The sequence below is a fragment of the Mus musculus genome, chromosome 5 (genome assembly GCF_000001635.26).
Source record: "Mus musculus strain C57BL/6J chromosome 5, GRCm38.p6 C57BL/6J".
Lineage (NCBI taxonomy): Eukaryota > Metazoa > Chordata > Mammalia > Rodentia > Muridae > Mus > Mus musculus.
The window spans coordinates 14,905,842-14,927,881 of NC_000071.6; the positions used below are offsets into that span (position 1 = coordinate 14,905,842).

Consider the following 22,040-nt stretch of genomic DNA (forward strand, 5'->3'; position numbering starts at 1 on the left):
TCTTCAATTTTTTTCTTCAGAGACTTGAAGTTCTTATCATACAGATCTTTAACTTGCTTGGTTAGAGTCACACCAAGTTATTTTATATAATTTGTGATATTGTGAAAGGTGTTCTCTCCCTGCTTTCTTTCTCGGCATGTTTATCCTTTGAGCTTTAGTAAAGTTTCTTTTATGAATGTGGAACATGTATCGTAGACATTCAGAATTGATAGTTCATCTTGGTAGATTTTACCTTTGATGAATATCCCTCCTTGTCTTTATAGCAGTCTCCTGAGAGGTTCTACCACTGCTTGACAAATACAGAGGTGAGTGGTTGCCCCCAACCATTAGACTGAGCACAAGTTCCCCAATGGAGGAGTTAGAGAGAGGACCAAAGAAGCTGAAGTGGTTTGCAGCCTCATAGGAGGAATAACAATATGAACAGTACTCCCAGATTTCCCAGGAACTAAACCATGAACCAAAGCATACACTTGGAGGGAACAATGGCTCCAGCCACACGTGAAATAGAGGATGACTTTGTTGGACATCAATGGGAGGAGAGGCCCTTGGTCCCATTAAGGCTCAATGCCCCAGTGTAGGGGAATAACAGGACAGGGAAGTGGGAGTGGGTGAGTTGGTGAGCAGGGGATGGAAGAATGGAATAGGGGCTTTTCAGTGAGGAGACCAGGAAAGGGGATAACATTTGAAATGTAAATAAAGAAAATATCTAATAATTTTAAAAAAGGGACAGCTCTGCTGCTGCGAACTCCAGGACAGTAGTAGTTTCCCTCAATTAACACTTTCTGTAGAATATCTTTCTATGTCACTAACCTTCTTGCTATTATCCTGATTTGCACACACCATCTCTTTCCAGCTGGGATACCACCAAAGTATTCTGTTCTCTCCCAAGACACCTGGGGTTTTATATCCTCAGGCCCTGAAAAATAACTTCTCTGCTCCCCTAAACCTTTCCTGCTTTCCTCCACTCAAGTGAGGCCCTTAACTGAACTCTGCGTGTGTTTTCATAACTCGTTTTCCAATCTCTGCCCTGTAGAAACCCAGATTTTTGTGGAAAGGTTTTGGGATTATTTCAATAACCCCAAAGTAGAGAGAAAGTGGAAAGACGGTGAATAGGTAAAGCTTTCGATCACCCATTTCACACCAATTGTATTTGAAAGGATATCTTTCATCCCACCTGATAAAACACTTTTAGCAACTGGTTGAAACTTTTCCTTTGGGAATATTTAATGACTTCCAGACCTGTTACCTGGATGTACCCCAATATATTCTTTTTTTCCTATGTTTTTCTAGGAAAATAGACTAAAATACAAAGGCATTTTAGGATCAGTGTCTCCCACAGAGTCATCTTCCTAAAGACACACAACTGTGTCACTCTGATATTAATTTTCAATAATCAATACACAGCATAGTCCTGACTCCAAATCCATGAACATGTTCTTTTTTATTATGTATCACTTCTTATGAACCCAATTACCTTCTGTCCAATATCAGTATCTAATCTCATAATTTTAAATACACAAGGAAGATATATTCTTCCTTATTATGAAGATGATTAAATTAGTATGAAGTGGTTAAAAAAGAGAAATTGGACTGAATTCCTCTTTCTTTGTTGAGTCTTTATGTGGTTTCTGTATCAGGGTGACTATGAACTCATAGAATGAGTTTAGCTATGTTTCTTCTGTTTCTACTTTATGAATAATTTGAGGAGTATTTCACTAACTCTTTTTTGAATATCTAGTAGAATTCTGCACTACAACTTTCTGCCCTTGGGCTTTTTTGGAGTGGAGGACTTTTGATGACTGTTTCTATTTTCTTAGGGGTTATAGGCCTGTTAGTTACTTTACCAGATCTTCATTTAACTTTGATAATTGATAGCTGTCTATAAGTCACCCATTTCATTTGGATTTTGCTATTTTTTGCAGTACAGGCTTCTGCAGTAAGACCTAGTGATTCTTTCAATTTCCTCAGTGTCCATTGTTATATCTCCTGTTTCATTTCTGATTTTGCTATTCTGGGTATTGTCTCTCTACCTTTCAGTTAATTTGCCTAAGCATAAGTCTACCTTGTTGATTGTCTCAAAGAACAGGATCTTGGTTTCACGGATTCTTTGTACTGTTCTCTCTGTATCAAATTGACTGAATTCAGCATTTATTCCCTGATGGCAAATCCTACCTATCTCTCCATGAGATGAGGCTTTGTCTCACATTAAGAACTGCAGAATGCAATACATCAAAACCTTGCTGATCTCCATGGTGGTGATGCACACCACAGCCTCATGGTGAACATCTACACTGGCAGGTTTCAGGGTATGTTGAAGTAGTCCACCATGTCAGTGTAACCTTCAAAGTGCCATGAGACAATACTAATAGAAATCTGCAAGATTCCTCCACATTAGATTTCACTATGGTCTTCAATGTCATTTTGTAAAGAAATACTATGGGTTCACAGATACACACACACACACAAACATGAAGACCAGAGGACTTTATGGGAGGATTGTTCTCTCTACTATGTGCATTCCAAGGAAAAAATTCTGGTTTCTAGGCTTGACAGCAATGATGAATACCTGCTCAACCATGTCATTAACTCATCAACTGATCATCTAAACCAAGGAATTTCATAAGCTCTATATTTGTATTTATGTTCTCTTTCTCTCTCTGTCTCTGTTTCTCTGTCTGTCTCTCTCTTTCTGTCTCTCTGTCTCTGTCTCTGTCTCTCTCTCTCTCTCTCGTGTGTGTGTGTGTGTGTGTGTGTGTGTGTGTGTGTGTGTCCTGAGAGGCTCTGCCAGTGCAAATACAAATACAGAGGTGGATGCTCTCAGTCAGCCATTAGATTAAACACAATGCCCCAGTGGAGGAGCTAGAAAAACGACCCAAGGAGCTGACATTGTTTGCAGCCCCATAGAAGGAACAGCAATATGAACTAGCCAGTACCCCCAGAGCTCCCAGAAACTACACCACCAACTAGAGTACAGTGGAACTCATGGCTCCAGCTGCATATGTAGTAGATGATGGCTTTGTTGTTCATCAATGGGAGGAAAGGACTTGACCCTGTGAAGGGGAATGCCCAGGTTAGGAAGCCAGAGTGGAATGGTTGGTGAGCAGGAGGACAGGGGAGGAGATAGGGCGTTTTCAGAGGGGAAACCAGGAAAGGGGATAACACTTGAAATGTAAATAAAAACATATCTGACTTAAAAAGAAACAATAGAAACATTTCATGCTATCAAGAGGGTTCTTTTTCCCAATCAAGCTTCTAGGAAGCTAATCTCAATTCTAAATTTTACAAAAGTGCCCAATCTACATTGTCATCCTATATGAGAGGTCAAGATCTGCTCTAAAATTGAAAATAAAAGATACTGAGGCAATATCCTGAACACAGAACTAACAGTGGTAATATCAGAGCCCTGCATACATGCCTGGCAGCCTAGGACAATGAGTATGTGCAGGTCAGGCACTGTACCTAGACATCTCCTGAGATTTCTCCACTCAACTGGACTTGATCCTGCCCATCTAATGCAGGACATGCACTGAAAGGACAAAAGCCAACTGCAGGAGGTGTGGGGATGCCTCACAGGTTAGATATCTGCTACTCTCTAGAAGACCCACATGGTGCCTAACAATCATCTCCAGGAATGGTTGTGGTTCCTTCTGTCCTCTGAGGGAATGTCTCTCAGGAGGAGCCACATACAGTATTACATTCAGTAGGAAAAACACCCATTCACATAAATGTTAAACATAAGTCTAATCAGCAACAGCAAAAACACAGCAAGCTTATGGTCAAGGACAACAGCATCTATCAAAAGCTATTTCCCAGTAGGACTAGGAAGGTCATTATATCTGCTGTGTGGTTGTCACTGATGCTGTGTTGCAAGCAAAACTGAGGCATATGGCTCTGGCCTTCCTCATTTATTTTATATTCCTTTGTGAATATTTTTATTTCCTGGGCAGCTTTAGAGTAATGACAGTATATTACTCAGTATCTGGTCCACAGGATCATGAATGGATGTGTGTTACAGAGTACTATATGTTAGAAGTAAGAGAATTCATGACACCATGGATGCAGTATGGCAGTGATTACATCATCAAGTGTGTGTCCATGGGGTAAGTGACATTATCCACACACAAAAGATCATCATTGCCTTGTATACCCCCTAGGTGGCTATGCCTTTACTATGTAGCCCTGGCTGCCTGGAACTTACAGAGATCTGTCTCTGGCTGTGAATTCTAGGTCTGAAGGAGGGGACAGAACACCTGAATAAGGAAGATGGTCTCAAGAGTCACTACTTGCAAATCAATTTTTATTCATAAGAAATAGAATTTTAAAAAAAAGGTTTTAAAAGTTCAATTAATATAGAGTTAAAGGCAAAAACAAAGAAATACAAGAACATATAACTTCTAAATAACATATCAACACTCAAAGAACAAAAACCAAACAGATTTCTGCACTTTTAGCCGCACAGCCCTACAGCCTGCTGCTCCTCTTGGACACTTGGTGGCAGTGCAGTCGCCTCAGTTCTCTGCCAAGAGACGTTGTCTGAAGAGAAAAGGGAACAACGCCCTGAATCAGCCATGGCTTCCTTGTAAAGGCCTATTCACCCTAAGAAAATGAATTATATGGAAGAAGATTCATCCGAGGAAGATTGTGGGTGCTGGAGATGGTGCTCAGCAGGGGCCTCCTGGCCTGGCAACTCATTCTGCAGGATGCTGTCTTCTTCAGCTGTGGCCAATCCCAGCTCTCTTGCAGCTTCTGAGACCTGGGAGAGGAAGGCGGTTACTAAGACACAGGAGTGGAGGAGACAGGCATGGCAGCTGTGAGGCTACTGCCTCCTACCACCTCAACTGTACTTGACAGTCAACATTAATATTTTAACTGAAGTTATTGATGTTAAATCTAAAGACAGGGCAAAATATTCAACAACAGTCACAAAAACATGGACTGACAAAGATCAACTCAGGCTTCTATCAGTTCCAACCAAAAACATGGCAAAGGAAGAGACCTCAGTGGATTACAGGAAGAAAGGAGAAGGGCACAGGACACCAGATCAATGATAATGAGAAGCACTCATTTGACATTTGTACTTGGCTCTAATCCCTCCAAGGTGCAGACACATGGGATGTCATAAGACCTCTGCCTGTCTCCTGTCTAAGGACCCAGATCTCACTCAAACCTCTGCATAGCATTCCACCTATCATGAGGACATGCAAGAATGTGACATGTTATTCACCTGTCACCCTGTAGTGGGCTGCAGATTAAAGCAGAGTTGAAAGGTGCATTTGCCAGTGGTAACAGTGTCTCAAAAGAAGCTAATTCAGTGTCTCACAAGAGGCTAACTTCCAAGAATACTTGTGTGAAGACAGAGCAGTGAACACCTACATTCCATGAGGAAGGTGGCTGCTTGGGAATGTAGATTAGAAAGGTGGGGGGGGGGGAAGCAAAGATAGATCTAATGTGCCAATGGTATCAGACAGTCATAGCCTGACCGAATTGTTTGTCTCTACCTGATATTCTGGAGTCTCAAGATTGCTGTTCTCCTGTTCGTCTTTTCCACTCAGGTTCAATTCCACCAAACGTTGGTGAATGATGGCCCAATCAGCCTGTACTTCCTTGCTCTCCTGCTGTAATGTCATCGACTTCTTCTTTATAAGATTCTCCTCCATCAGGAGCCGGCTGTGCAGGTTACTGTAAGGACACTCTGCATGGTAAGAACCTGCAGCCTCCTCCTCCCATTTCTACTTATAGGTCCCATTAACCTGACCAGTACCCTGGTTCCCATGAAGACCTAATACAATCCACCTCAATACATCCATGACAGCTGTACAAACAGCAACCAGCCATTTCAGGGAAGAAGAAATTTTGGCTGCAGTCCAAACACCAAAAAGGGTCCATGTTTCTCCAAAAGAAAGAGGGATCTCCATCTACCCATGACAGCCCATGCATTGGGGCAACACCAATTAGTAGGGTGCAAGTACAATCAGGGTAGGTTGGTGGAACAAAAGGGAGGGCGTTCTATCCTTGTGTTACAATACACTCAGGTCTGTAAAACCTGCCTGAGCCCCAGAGGCCCAATACTGCATAATAACCCTCTTATGGTCTGAATCACTTTCCTATCTGGAGGCTCCTGAGGATGCCTGGACAACACTGGGAGGGGTGTCTTAGAGACTTAGGAAAACTGAGTCCAAAAGATCCAAGGCACATGATGGCTAAAAAGCAGAAAGGATAGAACCAGACCTGCAGACTCTCCAGACCAGAAACAAAGGAAGGTAGAAATGGCCATTTCACAAGTGTTGGCCTCCCTGACAAGAACTTACCGATAGAAATGTGTCTCCTTCTTGAGCTCCTGCTTGTTCTCTTGGGCCTCCATGTTCTCCATCTCTAAGTTGTGTAGAAATGTCATGATCTCCTTCTCCTTTAACTTCAATTTTTCATAAAGGGGATTTTGCCTGTGGTAGGGCCTTGCCCCAGGAAGATAGGACTCCATGAACTTAGGCTTTTAGTAACACATGAACTCAGGCTGGGTCCTGGACTACTGCAACTATGGAAACCACACTCTGCATTCTAAATGCTGAGATTTTCTTAACCTTGGAAAACTGGCTATCCTGGCCCCAGAACACCAGAAGCTAGGCATCCAGATGGAGGGTGCCCTGGCTCCCTGTGTTACTCAGTAGGGCTGAAGGGCAGACTAAACAGTTATGTTCTCAGGAGGCTAGGCTACAGGTCATTGCCCACCAGACACCTGTGATGTTAATTCTCCTGTTTTCATAAAAGGGATTCTGAATCCTGGATAACTAATGCTGTAGAGACAGATATTACACATGATTCTGGATATGAGGCCAGACATCACCACAGATTTATAATCCGCTCAAGGGATACAAATGTATGAACAGTTGTGACCACATAGTCAAAATGCAATGCTATTTAAAGTGGGGACAACCAGACCTCAGGACCCACATCACCTGAAAACTGTTAGGCAGGTAAATCCTTAGGAGAAAAACACAGACTGCTAGATTCCAAATTGTGGAAAGAAATAAAAACATACAAAACATATTCACAGATCTGGACATGTGCATGCACACAGGCTCATAGACTTAGACCTATACACAAGATGGAGAAACAAAGAGTGAGAGAATGAGATAGAGACACAGAAACATAGAGAACACAATGAGAGGTAGAAGAAATGTATACAACATTCCTGTCTCAGAGTATAAGGCACACAGACAAAGAGGAACAGGCATGAAACTCAGCCATTCTAATCAAGCAGTTGAGAAGAACCATGTGGGAGCAGGCCCCTCCAGCTGCTACCTGGAGGTTCCAGCACTCAGTCACCTGCCAGACAAGTAAAATCACAACTACAAACTCCCATCACCTAGAAACCTCCTGTCAAAGGCTTCCCAAATGAACTCTAGGAACTCATCACTGCCTCTGTCCCTGAGTTCTTCACTCAGACTCCAAGTTCCTCTTTTCAAGTGGAGGGAGCAGAAGAGTCTATTTCCCTTCTCACTCCTGACAAATCTTCAGGTGCTGCCTCTCCTCTAAGAAGTATTTAGGGGCATGAAGTGGGGCCCAGGTATGTTCTCGTGGTATAGCTTCCTAGAACCCACCCCTTTAAAAGCATAAGATGAGGGAGGCATTGCAGACCCCAGACTGACACCACAGGTTTTGGAGCAATGTATACCTCTTGTTCATGGATCCCTCAGTCACGTAGGTCAGGCGATCTCTCAGCTCATTTGTCTCCTCGGTAGTGAGCTGGATCTCTTTGATCAGCTTTTTCTCTTCCTTCTCAAACTGCTTCTTGCTTATGACAGGTACAGGAGATGATGTCTGTCTGAGAGCCACTGTAGGTAGATGAATACAAGATTATTTGATGTGAGAATGCAAAGAGTGTAGACTGACCACAGAGAAGGAAAAATGCCTGTAACCTAGTGACACCACCAAGAGATTGGTCCCAGCATGAAATTTCTTCTCAGTGGATATCAATTCTAACATCACTCTAGAGATATCAGGAGATGTAAGCAGACATATGTTTCCTCTGTCTCCCTAAACATAGATATGATAACCAGAGAGATGTCTTCTCCAGGATGATTATCAACAGCACAAAGTACAACTTGGCTTCAGAACCTTGAGTTGAGACTTTACAAGTCAGATGATAGATTCACCATTCAAAAGTATTTGAGATTTTGGAGATGCTCAGATATCCTACCTGTTACTCTAAGCCAAGGAATTGGCTTAAAAAGTCATGCAGGGGGAGAGCCTGGTCAACACAATGATCAATTCCCCCCCTCCCACCCTCGAAACACCAAACACCCGAGAAGTAGCAATAGAATCCCCCTCTGTCTGGGTGTATCGACTGATAGTTCTTTGTTTACAGCATAGAAATGCCTGCCAACCACAATTGGTGATAAAGAAAGGTAAGGTAGGAACTGTCACAAACAGGAGGTCAGAGTAGTTCTGAGAACATGAGGTCATGGTCTGGAGCACCATTCTCTCCCTGTCACTAATGTCAGATAACTACAGGAGCTAAAAGGAACCATGGACTGAAGTGCAGGATTTCCCTCCCCCAAACTGGCATTGCTTAGACCTGCTGTCACTCCTGATGGTCTCATTCTGTCCCCATGTAACACCCACAATACCCAGTGCAAGTAAAGACTTGAAGTTCATAGCATAACAGCTTTGACCTTGCCAACGCCTGCCTTAGGGGATGGAAAAGTACTGTTCTGAAATCCTTGATGTTCAAGAATTGTGATAACCATGGAAATGTTTTCACTACCCAGAGTCTCCAGTTCCACATTACTGGAAAGGCCACCTCAGGCCACCCCTACCAGGAAGCTCAACATCCACTTCCCAGGACTTACTCCACATTCGCCAAGTCCCCCTCCTTCGTCCTTCATTCCTCTCAGATGGAATGTCAGCATCCTTCCTCCCCTCTCTGTTCTCTCTCCCATCCACATTGGCTCTCTGAAAAAGTCTGCAGAGTCGGGCAAACAAGGCCATCACTGCAATGTCCAGCCTCTGACTGAGAAATCTCAGTGAGTTTGTTGTCACTACAACACTGGTGACATCACAGAGGTTGCTAAGAACTCTCCAGGAGACAATAGAATGTCCAGGAAGGGACTGCTGATGTCATGGACTACATACAGCCTTTGGTTCCCTGCTAATGTTCTCCCTGTACTGACAGGAAGCTGAGCTGCCCTTTCTGGGGCATAGCCATTGAGAACATCCTCCTTCCAAACCCAGGGTTTGCTCTAGGCTTGATTGGCAACACCTAAGTAATTCCTATGTATCTAACTGAGTGTTTCCTTTCCAAACCCCTCTCAGAAATGTCTCATCCTACCTTAAATTTTCCTCAGTCAGCAATATGAACCATTAAAAAACTACTGAGAAATCATACCAGTACGAATATGCAGCCAAAATCTACTCCTGTCTCATCATGTACAGGTGCATGAAATCTCATCCAGGCTGAGCCTACAGGGCCAGTTGCAGTGTGGGTGTGTGTTAGGGGCCACACTCATGAAGCCTTGTGCTTAGCATTTAAATTTGCCCCAAGATCCCTTAGGAGGGAGACATGCAGTCATCATGCAGTCATCATGCTTCTGACAACAGTCTAAAGATCTGTTGGCAGAGGAAACTGAAATATTGGAGCCACCAATGAGAGGCCCTCAGATTGTGCGGGGGTGGGGGTGGGGAGTGGGGGGGGGCTTTCCTCACTGCACCAAACTCACCAAGCAGTATTGCTTACAGCCCTCTCTGAGAGATACCATGAGATTCTGTATGAAGTAAATAATATATTCAACAGAGGGGCAGATGTGCAGACAGAAGATATAGGGAAATACAATAGACATGGGTTAGTTTACAGAGCAAGGGCCTAGCATCTTGTATTTGGGTTCATGATTGGCCCCACAAACCACACAAAAAACAATCTCAGTGAAATATGAACGATTCGTTAAATGCAGACCCTAAGTTGATTGATCAGAACCATAGCTCAAGTTTTGGGGGTTGAACTAGGGCCCCCAAAATCGATCTTGTTAAGGTATAAAGACAAAAAAAAAAAAAAAAAAAAAAAAAAAAAAAAAAACCCCAAGAACCAAACACCAAAAAAAAAAAAAACAAAAAAAAAAACAAAAGAACAAAAAACAAAAACAAAAACCAAAAACCAAAAACAAATGAAAAAGCACAATTAGTTCTTTTAAAGTTAAGGAACTATCCAGTGGTCAGTTCTGATCAAGCCATTTTAGATATAACAGTGCATATTGACCCTTAATTTGAGGGGTCCCATGGAAGGGTTTATGGACCATTGTAAGATTAACAAACATTGAACAGAACAGAACAGGATGTGGACATCATGACTTTCCTCTGAGTCAAGTTGATTTTCTGTGTTGATGATTGGGTGTCATATGACAGCAACTATCTGAGATAGGGGGCAGACATAGAACACGATGGCTTTTGCTATACTAAGCAGTACATGCCTCAGCATTAGATTATCCGGGTCTCTCATAATGACTAGTTCTGTCTTCACAGTACTTGGAGACCCCACTTGTAAGCCCAAATATTGGAAACTGGAAGGAGAATTGTCTGAGCTCAAGGTTAACCTGGCCCACATTGGGTATTTGAGACCCTGTTTAAGAAAACAACTCTGAAACACATGCTAAGTCCAAGGCCTCACTTACCAATCCTTGTCTATTATAAAGAACTTACCATTCTCTCCCTTCCAGTCTTTCTTCTGGGAAGATGGAGAAGTGAAAATGATCTTTCCATTCTATGGACCATGTTCTCTTTTTCCCTCAGCCCACATTACGAACAAATGAAAGTGAGTATCACCACCTGAACAACTGAGTAATATCCACTGCTGCTAGCTTGGTACTGTGCTGATGATAATCTTAGCTTCCTTTAGTGTTGCTGCCCCAGCAGGAAGTATTAAGTGCTGAGGCCAGAGCTCAGAGATCCTTTCAAGGGGCTAGAGAGAAGCCATCAGAGACTCTCCACTTCCTTGTCCTGAGATGAAATCCAGGAACACAATGTGAACTTGGTGGCTAATTAACCATACATCATACTTCTACCTCCACCTTTCTATGTTCAGTACAGGAAAGTGTTCATGCACCTCCAAGTCAGATTTATTTTGATATATGTCCCAGGGCGCAGACTTTTTTAGAGAGTTGGGTGTAGTCAATAGTTGGTTGCCTCAGTAAGATGTGAAGACTATCAATAACAAGTGACCACACTGTATTTGTTTAAACACTAGTTGAAAATTGAGCATAACTGAGGAGTGGGACACTAGCACTGTATCCTGGCTTTTTTGTGCCTAGATGTGGCTCAAAGGGAAGATGTGAGGACACCTTGGGTTCCTCTGAATGGACAGAGTGATATGAAATGGGCACTGACCAGGCTGAGAAACACTGCTGAGGCCCATATTCCAAGGTAACAAACACATTCTCTGCCCTCCTTCCAAAGAACTCCTGTTGAGGCCATGGACCTTGTCTACACATGGGAACATCATGCAGACATCTTTCCTAATGACACAAAGTTCTCTCTGGTAAGGCTTGTCCCTTACCATATCTGTAGCAAATTTGTTACAAGGCAGCTGTCTATATCATGCTATTGCTATAATATGCTTCCCAGTTGTGATGGTTTGTGTACTCTTGCACCAGGGTGTGGCACCATTTGGAGGTGTTGCCTTGTTGGAATAGATGTGACCAGGTTGAAGTAGGTGTGTCACTGTGGGTGTGAGCTTAATACTCTCACCCTAGGTGCCTGGAAGTCGGTCTTCCACTAGCAGCCTTTGGGTGAAGAGGTAGAACTCTCAGCTCCTCCTGCGCCATGCCTTCCTGGATACTGCCGTACCATCATGACCTTGATGATAATGGAATGAACCTCTGAACCTATAAGCAAGCACCAATGAAATGTTGTTTTTATGAGAGTTGCCTTGGTCATGCTGTCTGTTCACAGCAGTAAAACCCTAAATAAGGCAGAAGTTGGTACCAGTATTGCTGTGATAGACCTGACCATGCTTTCATTTGAAAGAATGTGGATTTGGTGACTTTGGATTTGCAACACAGTGGAATGCTTTAAATGGAGATTAATGGGTCATCAATTCCTAGTAGGAATATGGAAGACTTTGTTGCTGGGAGTATTTGAACTGTGTTGACCTGGCCTAAGAGATTTCAAAGGAGAAGAATTTCAGAATGTGGCATAAAGACAGTTTTTGTGGTATTTTGGTGAAGAATGTGGCTACTTTTTGCCCTTGTCTGAAAAGTCTGCCTGAGACTAAAGTGAAGAGCATCAGATTAATTGCAGTGACAAGGGAAGTTTCAAAAAAGCCCAGCAGAGACTTTGTTCTCTGGTTGAGTCTTATGAAGAGAAGTTTGAACAAGCATAGCAAGCTTAGAAAGGAAACATATAAAATACATGGTTCAAGTATTAAAGGGGTACCAGGAAGTGAAATGAAGCAAAATACTGTGTTCTAGGAGATAACAGATTAAGGGAGTGGGACCTTGGGACAAGATCCTACCCAGATGAATTTAGATCCAGGCATGGTGGTACACACCTTTAATCCCATGAGACAGGCATGCTGATCTCTGCATTCAAGGCAAATCTACAGAGCAAGAACCAGAATAGCCAAGCTTAGGCAGTGCATAATTTAGAAAACATAAAGTCAGTGATAATGTAATAGTACAAGGGGTCATGTTCTAGTTCCTGTAAGCAGCAGAACTCGGCAGCTTCAGCCATGTGGCTCTGACTCTAGAGTTAGAATGGAAGGAACTACTGGGACAATTGATACTGGTTAGCTGGATCTAAGAACTTAGCAATGATTAAGAAGAGACCAGTATCACTGAGTTGAAATCTGAGAATTGTTTTCTGGGAGCACAAAGAAGCTGTGCTCCAGAGATAGCCAAGGTTGTACTTCCTGCTGCTCCTGGACTTGGTAATGTGGAAGAGTCACGCAGGTTGTACTGGTTTTGAAGGCATGAAGATGTCATGAAGAACAGCTGAGGCTTGGCATTGTGAGAGGTCATGGAAGGCCATTGGAAAAGGTGTAGCCTCAGCTGTAGTTGATGGCCCAGGACTGAAGGGGTCATGCAAAGGATTTGAGGCTTGGCACCATGAGGAGAGACTATGAGAGGCTCGTGGTGAAGCCTAGTTGGAGTGGAACCCACTTGTGTATTGGAGATGTCTGTACCATGGGATGATCACCAAGAACAACAGCCTTAGTAGAGTGGATCAACCTGAGCTTAGAGTGCTACAGAGGGCAGAGATGGAGAAGTGATGCCAGCCCTTAGGAGGAACCCAAAAGATCAAGTGGAATCAGAGACACTAAACCAAGAAGCTGTATCATGGAAATTACCTTGGAGACTCAAAGATGTTAAAGATGCCAGAGCCATGGGATACATGCTGAGAAAACTGCTAACAGGGAGTTGAACCAGCCCAGGATAAAGCAGTTTGTTGCAGTCAACAAAGATGAAAAAGGAGTGGAGATCTGAAGACCACTTTGACATCAGCCATGGAGATGCAGAGTCTGGAGATTGCATAGTTTGTATTTTACTTTGGGGATCACAGTTAAGTGATTGGATGAATCTCAGAAGAGGCCTTGAACTTCGGACTTTTAATATTGTTGAGATTGCTATAGACTATGAGGATTTTAAAAGTTGGACTAAATGCATTTTGCATTATGCTAGGTTTAAGTATGGCCCCCATAGACTCATGTGTTTGAACAAGTCTATGGGGGCCAGGGAGTGGAATGTGATGGTTTGTATATTCTTGCACCAGGGAGTGGCACCATTTGGAGGTGTGGCCTTGTTGGATTAGATGTGACCTGGTTGGAGTAGGTGTGTCACTGTGGGAGTGGGCTTAAACTCTCACACTAGGTACCTGGAAGCCAGTCCTCTACCTGCAGTCTTTGGATGAAGATGTAGAACTCTCAGCTCTGCTTGTGCTATGCTTGCCTGGAAACTGCCATGCTCACACCTTGATGATAATGGACTGAACCTCTGGACCTGTAATCCAGCCCCTTTGAAATGTTGTTTTTATAAGACTTGCCTTGGTCATTCTGTTTGTTTATAGCAGTAAAACCCTAACTAAGACTCCAGTCATCGATGTAAAACAAAACGAAACAAAATCTTGACTCAGAGCAGGGCTATGCTGACAATGTACCCTGCTATGTTCTGCATGTTATGAGGTTTGTTAATCTTATGAATTTCCACATCTATATGTTTCACATAAGACTTTCAAATTCAAGGTCAATATGAACTATTAAGTCTAAAATGGCTTGAGTCAGGGCAGCATTTCCAGCTCCTGTGCATGAGCTCTTTGTGTTTTTTTTCATGGAGCTTGCCCTAAGAAATGTCTAGCATACAGTTTTCAGCTGTTGCCCTGGTTGTTCTGTAATTGGGTGTGCATTCAATAAACCTTCCCCATTTAACTAAATTCAGTGTTTCTGTGGTTTGTTTGGTGACCCTTGGACAGAAACTCTTCCATTCAGCAGCACATAGGACACTGAGCCAAGGTGAAGAATGGTGATATCTTGCCATGAATTATGTGACAAGGGGGGAGGGGAATTTATCCCTTATGATAAGGATCAGGGGTGGCTTGGTGCTTTTTAGGTTTCTATTTGCCATGTGCAACAGCTTCAAGAGCCCATTTCTGATGTCCTTGGAATCATTATGTTCCCATGATGATGCACTCAGGCATGCCTGGAAATAAGCAGAACACTTGCCAGAGAGCTTGATTTCTATAAGGGAGGGAATATTGCTAATTTATGCAGCAGGATATTTGGTCACATTGTAAACCCCAAGACTGTGTTGATTCCAAAAAAAATAAAAATAATAAAAAAATAAAAAAATTTTTATGGTGTAGCTCAGCCCTAGCACAGACCTGTAACCCAAGAGCTTTCTGTTCAGTGTACATTTCTGACCTGTGGCTCAGCCCTATCACACACATTTATTGGAAAGCAAAATAAAGTCAACTCCAGGTCAAGAGTTAGAGCAATTAACCAGTTGAAAGAGAATGAATATAACTAAAGAGAAAGAAGGTCTTTTTTTGATTTTTATTTTTTTGTTTTTTCTTTTTCCTTTTTTCTTTTTTCTTTTGTTCTTTTTAGACAGGGTTTCTCTGTATAGCCCTGGCTGTCCTGGAACTCACTCTGTAGACCAGGCTGTCCTCAAACTCAGAAATCTGCCTGCCTCTGCCTCCCAAGTGCTGGGATTAAAGGCATGCACCACCACTGTCCCACCTCAGAAAGAAGGTCTTTAAGTTGAAGGATATTTAAGACAGTGTGGAGAGGGATAAAGAATGCATTCCTTCTGGGAGGTCATCAGGGTAGGAAGGTCAGCTGGGTGCTTTCCCTGACTCTCTGAGCTGGCTACTGAGTCTTCACTGGTAAAATTAGATGCGTGGCATATGTGTGTCTTTTAAAAATGTATTTATTAATCATTCCATTGGATTACATCTCACATGATATACCACTTCCTGGTACCCTTCACTACCCCTCAAACTACATCTGCACTCTCTGCCTCCACTCTGCCTGGTTGAGGATACTCCTTCACCCACCCTCCCTTTCCTGCCCTACTGATTCAGAAACCCACTACACTGGAGCATCAAACCTCTACAGGACCAAGGGCCTCGCCTCCCATTGCTTTCAGGAAGGCCATTCTCTGCTACAATGTATCTGGAGCTGTAGATCCTTCCTTATACACTCCAGGGTTGTGGTCTAGTGTCTAGGAGCACTGGCTGGTCCTGCCAGCAGATGTTGTTTTTCAATAGGACAGCATTCCCCTCTGCACCTCCAGCTTTTCTGCAAGCTCCCACAATGAGTTCCCTGAGCTCAGTGTAATGGTTGGCTCCAATGGTCAGTTGCTGGCCACACCTCCCAAAGAACCGCCACTCCAGGCTCCTGTCTGCAAAAGCCTCTTGACCACAGGAACAGTGTCTGGTTTGGTGTCTGAAGACAGGATGTATCCCCAGGTAGGGAAGTCCTTCAGTCTCTGCTCCATTTCTTGTCCCTGTTCTTCCTTTTCTCAGGAACGTTTCTTGGTTAAAATCTTTGAGATGGGTGCGTGGCACCATTCCTTGGAGAGAGCATTGGCGCGGGTGAGGTGCGGGCTGGGGGGAGGTGAGGGAGGCATGCCTATCTACTGCCAGTGCTCTCTACAGGTTCTATCTTCCCCTTCTCTGTGCATTTCTACTAAATCCATCCCCTTTGGGTCTTGGGAGCCTCTTGTTTCCCTGATGTCGGAAAGCTTCAAGAGTCTATTCCCTGTTCCTCATGCTCCCACCCACTATGTAATTTTTTTTTCGAAATCCTGACCTCCTGTAGCTCTCTCCCATCCCTACCAGTACCTGATACTGCCTCCCTTATTTCCACCCCTCCTCTCTCCTGCCGCAGGCCCTCTGGTCCCCTGTGCTTGCATAGGAAAGAGTCTCTAGAGTAGATGAGCAAAGATTAGGATGTATTGACAAGCATTCGAACAGGCGAGAATGGTGTTGGATCTGAATGTAATGTTCTGGTTGAGCTTCAGACTTATATTACAACGAATTATCAGAGGATACAAATCACAAAAAGACAAGATACACTGAAATTCACCAGTTACAGCAGAAAGGAATTTGCACGGAATAATTAAATGTTTACATTAGGGATAACAATCCCTGCCTAGGATCAGCCTAAAAGCATCAGGGGGTTGTTAACTCTTGATAGGCCTTAAGAGTAGTGTGTTATCAGGAGCTCTAAATTCTTAGGTCTAGTAAAACTTATCCTGTCTGGAGAGTTCCCCCTTATCAGGGTAGTATATCAACTTATACTTGACATGGAATGTAGCCTGTAGTAAAAGATTTCTATCTCAGTGAGACTTTTAGTCTCTATCTACAGACAGCTGAGTAAATGACAGATGTTTTATGGTAGAGCTTAATTAGTTACTGAATAGGTTAAGCTCCTTGCTGCTATCTGGAATCTAAGAACACTGGGAAAAGGCTTTAGCTATGTTAGAATACAATCTTAAAAGGCATTTACTGTAAGGTAATACTATATAGAGTGTAAGTGAATCTATACACTAGATGAATGTGGTGGAAATTTGAATATAATGGGTTAGGGAAAGAGATGCCATAACTCTGGGAGGAAAATTTCCCTGGACTCTTATCCTCGTGAAACAGCTTCCAGGCTTTTCACCTGACAAACCGATGCAAACTGGAGAGTTGGCTTTCGCCAGAATATCCAGGAGGAGAGTCCTAGAAATTCATTTCTCATGAGCAGCTTTTTGGCATTTTTGCCTCACAAGCTGACTCCACCAGAGTGCCCTGACACTCTCCCTCCCCGGTCCCTCTCTACCTCCCAGGATCTTCCTGTTCCCCCCTTAATGCAGGATAGGGTAATGCCAGGATCAGGAATGGGAGTTGGTAGGTTAGGGAGCAGGGGGAGGGAGGAGGGGATAGGGGATTTTCAGAGGGGAAACTAGGAAAGGGGATAACATTTGAAATGTAAATAAAGAAAATATATTAAAAAAAAATAAAGAAAGATAGAACATGACACCAGAATCAACTGACAAGGACCCGTGGGGAATCACAGAGTGCAGAGGCCCAGTGCGGGTCTGATCTAGGTCCTCTGCATTTATGTTATGGTTGTGTAGCCTGGCGTTCTTGTGAGATTCCTAACAGTGGGAGAAAAGGCTCTCTCTGAATGTTTTGCTTTCCTTTTGGACCCTTTTCCTCCACTGACCTGCCTTGTCTTGTCCAAGCCTTGATATGATGACTGTGCTGAGTTTTATTGTCCCCTGTTATGCCGTATTTGGTTGATGCTCCTGGGAGGCCTGTGCTTTTCTGAGAGGAGGGGAACAAGGGTGGATCTGGGGAAAGGGGAGGGGGAGGGGAGAGGGTTGGGGGAAGGAAAGGGACAGACTGTACTATATTTGAGAAAAATGTATAAGAATTTGCCCTTATTTTAAAAGTGATTTAGGGAACACCCAATGTCATTCTCTAGACACACACACACATACACACATGAAAACCACAAAAAGTCAATGGTATAGATTTTCTAAAAACTTTGCTGTGTGATGTCTCTTCCGAGCCCAGCTGTCAATGTGGGAATAGTAAGCTCTCCTTGACTGTTGTAGGCTGTTTCCTACGTCACTATTTTAACAATATTTACATTCTTTGGTGGTTTAGTTATAAAGAATTTTCAGTGCCAGTGTGATTTCTACTTTGTTGTTATCACTTTGTTAAATGGTATTTGCTAGAAACAAAATGGAAAACTGTAAATTTATTTTGCTTGTTATGCCAAGAATGGGTAGTAGATGGCACCGAAAACTGAATTTCTAAGTTACTAGAGAGGAAAAAAATGTTCAGAAGGGTTGGGCACAAGCCAGCAGAAATTACTAAAGTAAAATTGAACTTATGCCCAACTATGCAAATACAACATCAAGTACTCCGGAAATTCTATGATGGTGCTCACAATTTCAGGAATTTCCAACAGGACACATAACAAGAGAAATCAATATAGTACAAGTCTTAGGTGTTAGCTGAATTTTCAAATCAGAAAGCAAAGATAAGATTTTACATTTTCAGTAACTTTAGTATCTGTGAGTGTTGTTAATTTAAATACCGTTATGAGGAGTCCAGGTACAGCAGGATATTAGGCCATGCAATCGTATAGGGAGATACAGAAGCTACATAGTACCTCAAGTGTTGCTATCATATATGTCTAAGTGACATTTTACAGATTAATGCCAAGTAAAATCAAAATATAGTCTCCTACCCATTACATCTTAAAACACAATGATCTATCAACAGTTGCCATTTCACAGCAAAAAGAAAGCAGTAGGTATAAATTGAACACAGAACTGCTTCTCTTGTAAGAAATGAACACAGATATATAGATGCATGTATACTTATACATTCTCTTTGAAATTCAAGGTGATTAATTTGCTTTACTACCATATAAAAACAATCTCGCTGTGGTCAGGTAAAAAAGCTCATTTTCCACATTTAAAAAGTACATTGGCCGGGTATGGTGGCACATGCCTTTAATCCCAGCTCTGGGGAGGCAGAGGCAAGAAGATTTCTGAATTGGAGGCCAGCTTGGTCTACAAAGTGAGTTCCAGGACAGCCAGGGCTATACAGAGAAACCCAAGGAATCACATCCATAGACCACTTAGACCTATGTGATTTGGCTAGAATGAAGACATACCCTAATTACACACCTTTAATCCCAAACAATGAAAGTAAGGTTCATTAATAGAAGGAAGAGTCATGTTTGTAAGTGACATCTAATTGAGGGGCAAAGTGATAATTCAGAGAGATAACAGAATGAGTCAGAGATAGGATATGCCCAATTCTTAAGAGGACATCGAGGAAAGAAAGGACTTAAGAGAGTTGGGGAGGGAGGGCAGATTACAGAGACAGGTTACAGGTGAAGACAGAACAAGCCAGAGAATAAGAAGAGACCAGACAGAAGGTTAGAACAGATTGATAGAGTTAGTTTGAGGGTAAACAGACTAAGACTAATTCAGTCAGAAGTCAAGAGAAACCAGTTTGAATCAGTTTGGAGAGGGATTTGGGCCATGATCAAAGAATTGAACCAGACCAAGATCAGGAAGCACTAGAAAGGGTAAGCCTCCAAGATGACAGTTACATCTGGTGAATAAGTTACTTTTAGAGTCCTGGTAGTTCTCTTACGTGATTATGATGTCATATACTGTAATGACTAAGAGTCTAGGATTGTGCTTAATCAAAAAGAAGCAAGTCTATGTCTTCATGGTCTCCAGAAAGGACAGTTTGAACCCATTCACCCCAAACAGTGATAAAAGAAATCCTTATTTTTAACTGGTAAACTAGAAGACCATGATCACCTGGCAGAGATGTCCATAAAATGGAAGGATCCGTAGGAAAGATCTACTCAGAAAGCAGTTCTTAGGTTATAGTCTGATAGCTTGGCAGAGTAGAGAAACTCTTTGGTGAACTTGGTTCAGATCCAGACATGGCTCCGTCATGATTTCTGTTGTCCCAGAGCTTGTAGCTCGTGCTTCATATCTAGCACATCATTTGGTTTTGTGAATAAAGCTTTTCCTGTGCACCTGGTCACTTATTTCTGTATTGTCTGTGACAGTGTCTTTCACAATAAGAGTTTTTCTGTATTGTCTGTGACCGCTTCTTTCACAATAAGAGTTGAGCGACTGTGACAGACCTGACATTTACATGAACAGTTTATGGAACTCCCCAGTTAATTTCGTAAGTGCTACCAATATTATCTAAAATATTTTAGCAGGACTCCCAAGGATATCCTGACTTACTAGTAGCCAAGTACCAGCTTTAAAGTAGCTCTTTAACTTTTGTTTAAAAAAAATATTTTTAGCCTAGAAACATTCATTGGAAAGGGGGAGAATGGAGGAAAGAGAAAAAATGATGCTATGCTCTCAACATCTCCATATTATTATGAAATGCACACTTTATATATATATCATAAATATGTAAATGGATGTATGTATTGAAGGTCTTGTGGATGCTTCCTTTGATCTTGACAAATGTTTTGTGATATGCAGAAAGCATTTTTACTTTGCTCCCATTATTACACAGTAAATAATCTTTAAAGTTTCCTATTTAAAATGCTTAGTTGGGTGAGATCCAATTATGAAATATCGAAACATACAAAAAATTACTCCTTTATTAAATTTTGAATCTAAGGAGACAGTGAATAATTAATAAGGAGAGCCAGGCACAGTGGCACAACCTCTAATCCCAGCACTTAGGAGCAGAGATGGATAGATCTATGAGTTCAAGCCTAGCATGATCTACAGAATGAGTTCCAGGACAGCAAGGATTACACCGAAAAGCACTGTTTTGGTGGGAAAAATTAATAGGGAAAGTTATTGAGCTCTACAAAACACACTTTAAAACCCCGGGTGTAAAACAGACACTACTTTTGAATGGTAAGATAAAAAGAAGGCAATCTTTCAATTTGCACAATGTTTTCTAATGAAGTCTTTTCCCAGTAAAGGAACCTCTGAACTCTAGAAGCAGATCTGGGCCATTACAGTTCACAGGCTCCATGAGTCAGTAGTTGTTGGAGCACCGAGGATAGAACACTGAGAAAGTATCACACACAAGTTTATTTAAGAGACAGGGTGTTTTTCCCCCTCATAGAGCTTAAAAGTGGATTTTCCCCTTTTGTTGCTGAACGGATAGATGAAACTATTCATGAAAATCATAACCCCTCCTGGCGTCGGGGAACTGATATCAACTAAAATGCTCTGGCAAAGTCTAATCGGAAGGCTAACTATAATTTCAGTAGAGGTCCAAATTCTCTCTTTGTTTTTGATAAAGCATTTTTTTCACCTCTTCGTGAATGAGGACAAACCTATTTGCTTCTTTTTATTAGGACACCTAATAAAAAGCACTTTATTAAAAGCACTTCTGTTACAGCTGCCTTACAGCTATTCTGCCACGAGGTGGCGATAAAACACTTTGAAAGTTTTTTTTAAAAAGTCAACAACTGGCTGTTTTGCCTCAAAACTGATTTTTTTTTTTCTTGTAATACAAAATGTATATACAGCATGCTTTTGTTCCACACTGTGACTCCTATTCAGATCTAATAACTGTGGGGATTTTTCTGAAACCTAAATCATGAACCCTGAAATCACTTAGAGACAAGGGATGTAGCAATAGAGACTGATGTGATCAGGTGTGACTGGTCCATGCCTTCCACTGTGTCAAAGTGTTTCACCTGTGTGTGCTGGATGCTGACAGTCCCATCAGCACCTCGCAGCAGCGATTTAGGAAAATAAGGTAGCTTCTGGTAAAATGAGGACATTTATATAGGTGTGGATCATCTGTGAGCTGAGTTCACAGAGGCAGTAGCAAAGCTGGATCATATAGGGCTCATGGCTGTCAGAGCACTCATCACCAGCAGTATATCCCTTAGTCTACCCAAGCAACTGCCACCCAAGCAGGCTGATGCTGTGTAGACAGTAAAGACTCCCAGGGCTGAGGATCAAGGTCAGCGATAAAGACCCTGAGCTTTATCTCCAACAACTCAAGGTGGGGAGAAAAGGGAAAGCCATCGGGAAAGCAAA

General features: G+C 42.3%; 1 protein-coding gene and 1 long non-coding RNA gene across 5 annotated transcripts; one reads left to right on the forward strand and one right to left on the reverse strand.

Moving 5' to 3' along the window:
* The first annotated feature begins 263 nt into the window (after positions 1–263).
* Gm52805 lies at positions 264–11,400 on the forward strand. Of its 3 annotated transcripts, XR_003955868.1 has the most exons (4): positions 264–305; positions 5,553–5,699; positions 10,707–10,801; positions 11,298–11,400. It is a non-coding gene; the product is annotated as a predicted gene, 52805 (long non-coding RNA). The 3 variants fall into 3 exon arrangements; XR_003955867.1 differs by lacking the exon at positions 10,707–10,801; XR_003955866.1 differs by lacking the exons at positions 264–305; positions 10,707–10,801; positions 11,298–11,400 and adding exons at positions 3,974–4,100; positions 8,769–8,940.
* Gm9758 (predicted gene 9758) lies at positions 4,283–9,048 on the reverse strand. Of its 2 annotated transcripts, NM_198666.4 has the most exons (5): positions 8,850–9,048; positions 7,673–7,832; positions 6,309–6,452; positions 5,499–5,679; positions 4,283–4,753 (listed from the first exon to the last, which is right to left on the reverse strand). In NM_198666.4, the coding sequence occupies exons 1-5, from the start codon at positions 8,986–8,988 to the stop codon at positions 4,610–4,612; spliced, it is 768 nt and encodes a 255-aa protein (NP_941068.1). In that variant the 5' UTR covers positions 8,989–9,048; the 3' UTR covers positions 4,283–4,609. The 2 variants fall into 2 exon arrangements, 1 of the variants encoding a protein (NP_941068.1); XR_868206.2 differs by lacking the exons at positions 4,283–4,753; positions 5,499–5,679 and adding an exon at positions 5,728–5,779 and having other exon boundaries at positions 5,811–6,452; positions 8,850–9,005.
* Positions 11,401–22,040: the final 10,640 nt, after the last annotated feature.

Bases quoted from the DNA above. Each gene is read 5' to 3' on its own strand.
- Gm9758 (NM_198666.4), bottom strand. From the start codon at position 8,988: ATGGCCTTGTTTGCCCGACTCTGCAGACTTTTTCAGAGAGCCAATGTG. The intron at 7,833-8,849 runs GTAAGTCCTGGG...ATCTACCTACAG, and splicing joins GGGGACTTGGCGAATGTGGA to TGGCTCTCAGACAGACATCA. The intron at 4,754-5,498 runs GTAGAGACAAAC...TTCCTCTCCCAG, and splicing joins TTGAGACTCCAGAATATCAG to GTCTCAGAAGCTGCAAGAGA.